This window comes from Nerophis lumbriciformis, linkage group LG19 (genome assembly GCF_033978685.3).
Source record: "Nerophis lumbriciformis linkage group LG19, RoL_Nlum_v2.1, whole genome shotgun sequence".
NCBI lineage: Eukaryota > Metazoa > Chordata > Actinopteri > Syngnathiformes > Syngnathidae > Nerophis > Nerophis lumbriciformis.
The window spans coordinates 7,321,600-7,329,842 of record NC_084566.2 but is presented as its reverse complement, the minus strand read 5'-3'; the positions used below and the strand labels follow the sequence as shown (position 1 = coordinate 7,329,842).

Genomic DNA, 8,243 nt, shown 5'->3' with positions numbered 1-8,243 from the left:
AATTCACCAGCCGCCACTGATTATGATGCATTCTCATTTTAGGCAAAGTATAAGACAATACTTTCTTAACGGTACAATTGTAACCAGGAATAAATCTTCAAGTAACAATATTGAAATACTAACATTGTTGGGTAAGACAGAATTTGGTTTTGATTGGTGGTTTTAGCTGATATAAAGACTTTCAGGTGTTTATATATGTTTATGTTTAAGTATTTGGCAGACGCTTTTATCCAAAGCGACATACATACAAAATATATATAAAACAATCACTGTAAACATTATCATTTAAGGGAATAATGTAATACAAAATATCAATACAAAGTGTCAAGACAGAATAAACTCTGCTGCTGCAGCAACAGAGATACAGTCTGTAGGCTATAGACTATAGGTCCCTAAGATATATAGATATCTAATGTATTCATACATTGTTTACGTAGGATACACGCATGTATATGTAACCTAATCATATTGTTTCTTGAATTTAAAAATAGCTGACCGTTTTTTCCCCCTTTCTCATTTTTTATTTTTTTTTCATTTATTTTTATTTATTTCAGGCAATGACATAAAAAAGTACAAAGTTGACAACACGTAATAATATAAATTAATATAGTGGAAAAAGGTCATGTATAGTATGTAATGCATGATTGTCCAGTTTTGCCTGAAAGGGAGTGGGAAAAAGATAATGTATTTAAACCCACCCCCAGTTCTCCATTCAGTGATTATTCACATGAGTTTCACTCTTACCCCCTTCTCTGGGATTATATTCCCAGTTTTGATCTCGGACGTCTGGTCACTTATAGCATATAAGAATATTCTATTACTGTTAAGCAAACTATGAATAATAAAACACGCCAAAACATGTGTCCTTTATCATAACTACACGTATGACAAAAAACTGCGTGGAAATCCATTGTATTCAGTGAGGTAAAATGAATGAAATGCGCTGACAGTTCATTGCTCCTGCCAAATGAATTGCACTGAGTGGAGCGGATCACCACTCCAAGATGGCGGCCCCGCGTCTCGTCAGCGCCAGTAGGCAGTAGCGCTCAATGCTGCGTCTACTTGTAAGATGTCTATGGAAAGGAGGAGAAGAGAGATTTAAACCCGGAAGTTCCGGCGAAACTTGGAACAACCATAGTAACGACTAAACAAACATGGCGGGTTGTGTTGCTATCTTGTGGCTTCTACTATTTATATTCTTTACTGCTGTTGCCTCAAATGAAAACACGACTGCTTACAACTTCAATCTCACGACAGTTTTCTCCGAGAATGAGACTTTTTATAATTTGACCTCAAACGTCACGGAAACCACCACCGTTCCTGACGCCCAGGTTGGAGAGTCGGTAACTAGTGTTGGTGGTTCGGATCCTCTGGCTGTCTCCGGGCGTCTACCAACCCCCGTCACGGATGGTAATGAAACATTTCAGTTCAAATTTTAACATGTAAACAAACACACAATGACAGTAATATTTGATTTGGCAAACTCAATATTCAATATTTGAAACAAGAGTTGCTTCACAAAGAGTAAAAACTCTGGATCAGGAAAAGTTTATCTTACATTGTGTGTTGGATTTACTAGCATAACTTTGTTTCATTGTTTTATTCTACATGCATAACATTTTAGGATATTTGTTTGAATAAGATTAAACTGTAGGCTCCAGCTATACTTGCCAACCTCGAGACCTCCAAATTCGGGAGATTTTGGGCGTTAAGGGGGGAGGAGTATATTTATAGCTAGAATTCACTCAAGTTCAAGTATTTCTTATATATATAAATACAATAAATACTTGACTTTCAGTGAATTCTAGCTATATATATATATATATATACAGGTAAAAGCCAGTAAATTAGAATATTTTGAAAAACTTGATTTATTTCAGTAATTGCATTGAAAAGGTGTAACTTGTACATTATATTTATTCATTGCACACAGACTGATGCATTCAAATGTTTATTTCATTTAATTTTGATGATTTGAAGTGGCAACAAATGAAAATCCAAAATTCCGTGTGTCACAAAATTAGAATATTACTTAAGGCTAATACAAAAAAGGGATTTTTAGAAATGTTGGCCAACTGAAAAGTATGAAAATGAAAAATATGAGCATGTACAATACTCAATAGTTGGTTGGAGCTCCTTTTGCCTCAATTACTGCGTTAATGCGGCGTGGCATGGAGTCGATGAGTTTCTGGCACTGCTCAGGTGTTATGAGAGCCCAGGTTGCTCTGATAGTGGCCTTCAACTCTTCTGCGTTTTTGGGTCTGGCATTCTGCATCTTCCTTTTCACAATACCCCACAGATTTTCTATGGGGCTAAGGTCAGGGGAGTTGGCGGGCCAATTTAGAACAGAAATACCATGGTCCGTAAACCAGGCACGGGTAGATTTTGTGCTGTGTGCAGGCGCCAAGTCCTGTTGGAACTTGAAATCTCCATCTCCATAGAGCAGGTCAGCAGCAGGAAGCATGAAGTGCTCTAAAACTTGCTGGTAGACGGCTGCGTTGACCTTGGATCTCAGGAAACAGAGTGGACCGACACCAGCAGATGACATGGCACCCCAAACCATCACTGATGGTGGAAACTTTACACTAGACTTCAGGCAACGTGGATCCTGTGCCTCTCCTGTCTTCCTCCAGACTCTGGGACCTCGATTTCCAAAGGAAATGCAAAATTTGCATGGTTGGGTGATGGTTTGGGGTGCCATGTCATCTGCTGGTGTCGGTCCACTCTGTTTCCTGAGATCCAGGGTCAACGCAGCCGTCTACCAGCAAGTTTTAGAGCACTTCAATTCAGCACTTTAGAAGGAGGTATGTAATATTCTGGGTTGGAGTCAATAACCAGGCGAGGTGACAAAGTTACGTCTCTTTACTTTACGTCTCTTTACTTTACACTCGATATCCATTGCATTCGGTCTCAACCTAGAGGGGGGGGGGTTACCCACATATGCGGTCCTCTCCAAGGTTTCTCATAGTCATTCACATCGACGTCCCACTGGGGTGAGTTTTTCCTTGCCCTTATGTGGATTCTGTACCGAGGATGTCGTTGTGGCTTGTGCAGCCCTTTGAGACACTTGTGATTTAGGGCTATATAAATAAACATTGATTGATTGATTGATTGATTACTTCATACTTCAGAACCGACTACCACACTTGCCGTCAGGGTGCGCAATACAACGTAAACCGTTGGCCAACCAAAAAGTAACCACAATAGTGTTCTGTGGTTACTTTTAGGTTGGCCAACAGGCTGTCCTCACTCAGCTCCGCACGGACCTGGAGGGGGCATGCCTTAAGTTCGGCTGGAAATCGGGAGAAATTTCGGAGAATGGTTGTCCCGGGAGATTTTCGGGAGAGGCACTGAAATTCGGGAGTCTCCCAGAAAATTCGGGAGGGTTGGCAAGTATGGCTCCAGCACCCTCCCCGAAAGGGACAAGCGGTAGAAAATGGATGGATGGATGCTTTCAGTACAAACACGTGGAGAGCTTTGTAGAAACCACTTTAACCAGATTTGCTCAAAGTACGGCTATGGAGCGCTGCCATTTGCGGTCCACCGCTCATATAAAACGGGACACGACTTGGATTAGATATGTAATGAACGAGGATTTGGGCCAAACAATTAACAAACTAAAATGGAAAAGGCATACAAAAAATGTCAGCTACAAACCCGAATGGCCATCTGTGTGTATTCCACCATAGATTATTGAATAGTTGTCATGGTCCTGGCTTTTAAGGCAGGTTAGAGTGTCTGCCCTGAGATCAGTAGGTCGTGAGTTCAAACCCCGGCCGAGTCACACCAAAGACTATAAAAATGGGACCCATGCAGTGAGCATCAAGGGTTAGAATTGGGGGTTAAATCACCAAATGATTCCCGAGCGCGGCCACCGCTGCTGCTCACTGCTCCCCTCACCTCCCAGGGGGTGAACAAGGGGATGGGTCAAATGCAGAGGTTAATTTCACCACACCTAGTGTGTGTGACAATCATTGGTATTTTAACTTTTTAACTTTTAAGAACATGTCTACTGGATTTGGTCTCAATCAAACACCAGTTAGTGTATTAGTAGTACAGTAGTGGTAGCAGTTGCACCCTGTGCAAATAAAGAAGCTACAGGGGTGGCTTTGCGCTATTAGGGCAGGCACCACTAAAATAAGTAAAGTGTGCTCACAATCTCACAGTATGCTTTTGCTACATATAATTGGTTTTAGTGTGTTTGATTATATGAATTAAATGTGAACAATATGAAACCTTCCGCCTGAATGCAGCTGAGATAGGCTCCAGCACCCCCCGGGACCCCGAAGGGGACAAGCGGTAGAAAATGGATGGATGGATGGATTAAACTTCAATTGTATGCGGCACTGATATAAATCACCATGTCACATGACACAGTGCATAAATCAAGTACACCCAGATACAGTTTATATACAGTAATAGTATATCCTTCTGAGAAACAGCATACTCTTGAGTTTGTTGATTTGTTTTGTCAGAATTCCACATTTCAGTCAAAAATAGCCCTGTTGTGCAATGTCCACTGCAGAGGATGTTAGTTCTCAGGATGTACTATAATACTATGTGTGTTTAAAGTGTGTCTGTGTCAAGTAGTTTTGATTGCATGTCGATGTGTTTGCATGTTCTAGTTGGCAGTGTGTGTTCCTGTGATGAACACGAGAATCTATGTGACATCAACTGTTGCTGTGACACAGAGTGTCATAAAGACGTGGCCTTGTTCACCGCCTGCTCACTTCCGACAATCAGGCAAGTGGCCATCTCAAACACGAGCAGTGTTTCCCCCTGTTTACACGCAACATGTGTGTGCTTGTACATGTTTGCTCCTCAACAGTCACATTTGGGTTGTGCGTGTGTGCGCGTGTGTGTGTGTGTGTGTGTGTGTGTGTGTGTGTGTGTGTGTGTGTGTGTGTGTGTGTGTGTGTGTGTGGGTGTGTGTGTGTGCGCGCGGGTGTGCGTGTGTGCGTGTGTGTGTGTGTTAGAAGGAAGATTGGGCTGATAAAGTAATTAATACTCTTTGACATAGTTTTTTTCCACAAGATTGGAATCATCTTCTAATTTGCATAATTGGCATGACACAAAAGTAGTGTTTGTGCATAAATAGAACTGAGCTCTTTTTTTGTGTCATAAGAAATTAATTATCATAAGAAACATGACTTACAGGTGTTTGTTTCATTACACGTTTTGCCTACCCATAGGTGCTTTCTCAAATTGTTTACAAATATATTAATAATACTAACCTTTTTCACAATCATTGATAGCATTTGTTTGCAAGGCTATTCAGTTGCCATTTATTTAACATGGTAAACTCCTCTACGTTATATATGGTGGTTTGGGGCTAAACTCTCAACTCATGGTGTTGTTCTGCGCTTAAAATTTCCATATTTGGCCTGCGATTTATTGGCACATTTTCACTTTGGCTGGCAAAAAGTTTGGGCACCCCTGAACTCGTATGACTACGAGAGGCTGCAGTGTCGCTAACACTAATTGTAAATACTCTTTCACTCACTGGAACTTTATTTATAAGGGACTTTTCATACAAAAAGTGCTTGTAGATAACAGATCTATGACTGAAAAAGGAAATGTTATATGAAGCATAGCATTTTGTAAAAAGGCGCAAACAGGCCATGAAACATATCTGAGAAGATGTTTTACCTTTTGTTTGTTTTTGTTTCCAGTGGCAACAAGCATTTGTGCAGCCATGATTCAGCATCCTATTCTTTACAGTACACCGTGGACGGATACTCCCAGCTACGGTCGTCTGTCCACAAGGACACCTATTATCAGACTTTCTGCATTCAGTCACAGAATCGTAAGAATACAACCATCTACATGTTTATGAAATTAATTATTGTACTTCCTATCCAAGTGTGTAAAAGTTCTTATTCATTTTGTCTTAGGAGTTGATGGATTTTCTTTTCTGGCTCCGGTTCTTCCAGTGGACACAAACTTTGACTTGCTCTTCAAACAATTTAAACGTTTTGTTTTTAGCTCACAGGACGATAGCGCTCAGATCTCCACTGCTGTGACAGACAACTTTTATCAGGCAAGTACGTGTCAAGTATGTGTCAATGCTGAGCTTTTTCTGCCTTGACCTTTTTACAGAATAATCCATATTGTTAAAGATTACATGATTTTTCATGTTCATGTTTCAGTATGGAGATGTAATTGTGAGTGCTAAAGAAGATGGACAAAGAGGAATATTTTGGCTGCCAGCTTCCAGTATTACTGTTGATTGTGTTGACCACAGCCCTGCAGGCGAGTAATACTCTTCACACAATGTATATTTTCACTCTCAACAAATCAAACATGATTCCATTTCAGTTCAGCTATAATAACACCAGCACTATACTAAACAAAATAATGTTAAACTAATGGTCTTGTTGTCACTTATCGCCAGCCATTGTTCCCCCTTATATTTTACAGTCGTAGTTATTAGTTATTTGTTCCAAAGGTTCACCGCAAACCGAATTGTGTGAAAACCCAATAGAAGAAATACTTGTAATCCAATTAATGCGTTCCAGAAAGACAATAATATGAAGCTCAAAACCTCTTATAGAGAATTGATAGTTTTACGTGCAGACAACAATGTGAAATATATATATAAATGATGAATTAAATCACTGTTACTTTTGTTGAACACTCATGTTGACAACGACGGCAATGAGAGGAGATGGAGGGATTTAAGAGGGAGCAACACAGATGCCACCCGTGTACGAGTTATTTCTTGAATCCGATAATGTTATTGAACTTCTTTATCAAAGTGCTGGCACTCACAACTTTCTTTGGTCTCGTGGTGAATTATTTTTCTGTCGTATTCAATAAAAAACTAAGTACAGAGACTGAATCACCAACACCTAGATGGATGGATTATCAAGATAACACACACACACACACACACACACGTAACTGTACAAGCATGTGCGTGTTTAGCTGATACTGTATATTTTTACAAGGCAGCTTTTGGTCCAGTGGTAAAGTTTAGTATCGTTTGCAAATAATGCAAGGTAAAACAGGACTAAATAAGCAAAACACAGCATGGCTCATATTCTGATTTGGTACAGAGCAGAGAAACAAATGAGTCTTCTATAATAATCATCCATCCATCCATTTTCTAACGCTTGTCCCTTTCGGGGTCGCGGGAGCCTATCTCAGCTGCATTCGGGCGGAAGGCGGGGTACACCCTGGACAAGTCGCCACCTCATTAATAATGTTAATATTAATGTATGTTGTTTCTATAGCACTTTTAAGTGTTCAAAAACACTTCCAACGTAATCATAATAACAAGCTAACCTTACAAGAGTATATCAATATCAAATAGCGTACATATATTGTAATATGATTGGTCCAGTATTAAAATTAGTTTTAAAGTGGTGTCTTTTGAAGGTTTTGGCTTTGTGATATGTGTGGATGGGTAAGAAAGAGAGTTCTAGAGGAAGGGGCAGCGATGAAAGGCTCATTCCCCCGAGTTTCAGCTGTGGTTTAGTGGAACGCAGGATTCTAGTAGGTCAGAATAAAAAAAAGGGGGTGGGGCTATAGAAGGCTTTGTTGGTGAGGAGGAAGATCTTGAACTGGTTACACTGCAGGATGGGTAGCCAGTGGAGTTTTTGGATGACAAGAAGGATGTGGTCATCGGAGGGAGAATGGCTGAGGAGACGCACAGCAGAGTTTAGGATGAGTGGATGTTATGGAGGACTTTGGAAGATGAACAGAGAAAGATGTTGCAGAAAACAGCCATAAGTTCAGCTCCCTGCCTTTGCTTTTCACCAGCTCCTTTTGCTTGAAGTGTTATGTTTGACTCTCCCCAAGTTCTTTTATTGAACAGTCAGAGGCCAGGTCCTTCTAAAAGATTTTACAAGATTAGGGCTGGGGGATATGGACCAAAACTGATATCCTGGTATTTTTAGGCCAAATGGTGATGTATATTGGTATTTTAAACAAAACGTGCAAAATACTTAAGGTTGCCTAAGTGTTTATGGCGAGATAACCAGTGTTGAATGTCTGATTACTTTTTGTTGTAAGTAGTAACGTAACGTGTTGCTTATTCTTATAAAATAGGTAACCGTTTTTGTTAATTAATTAATGTTAGGTTTATAGATGGAGCTTCTACTCGCTCATTGCTGTTAAGGCCGCTGGCTGTTCAGTTTGAAACTACTCTTCAGCCACCCAGCTGCTGCGCTAGGTTAGTCCGCGCGGGGTATAGGGAGAGGCACTTCCAAGCCAAGTTGTAGCTAAATGTTTGACACACT

The 8,243-nt window shown here is 40.3% G+C and overlaps 1 protein-coding gene across 1 annotated transcript in view; it reads left to right on the top strand.

The window, feature by feature from the left end:
* The first annotated feature begins 1,143 nt into the window (after nt 1-1,143).
* Nucleotides 1,144-8,243, top strand: part of tctn1 (tectonic family member 1) — a 19,466-nt gene continuing 12,366 nt past the window's right edge. The window contains exons 1-5 of the mRNA XM_061979608.2: nt 1,144-1,410; nt 4,626-4,743; nt 5,673-5,806; nt 5,895-6,040; nt 6,150-6,252. Coding sequence (XP_061835592.2) covers nt 1,155-1,410; nt 4,626-4,743; nt 5,673-5,806; nt 5,895-6,040; nt 6,150-6,252 — 757 coding nt within the window. The 5' untranslated portion in view covers nt 1,144-1,154. The remainder of the gene's footprint in view (nt 1,411-4,625; nt 4,744-5,672; nt 5,807-5,894; nt 6,041-6,149; nt 6,253-8,243) is intronic.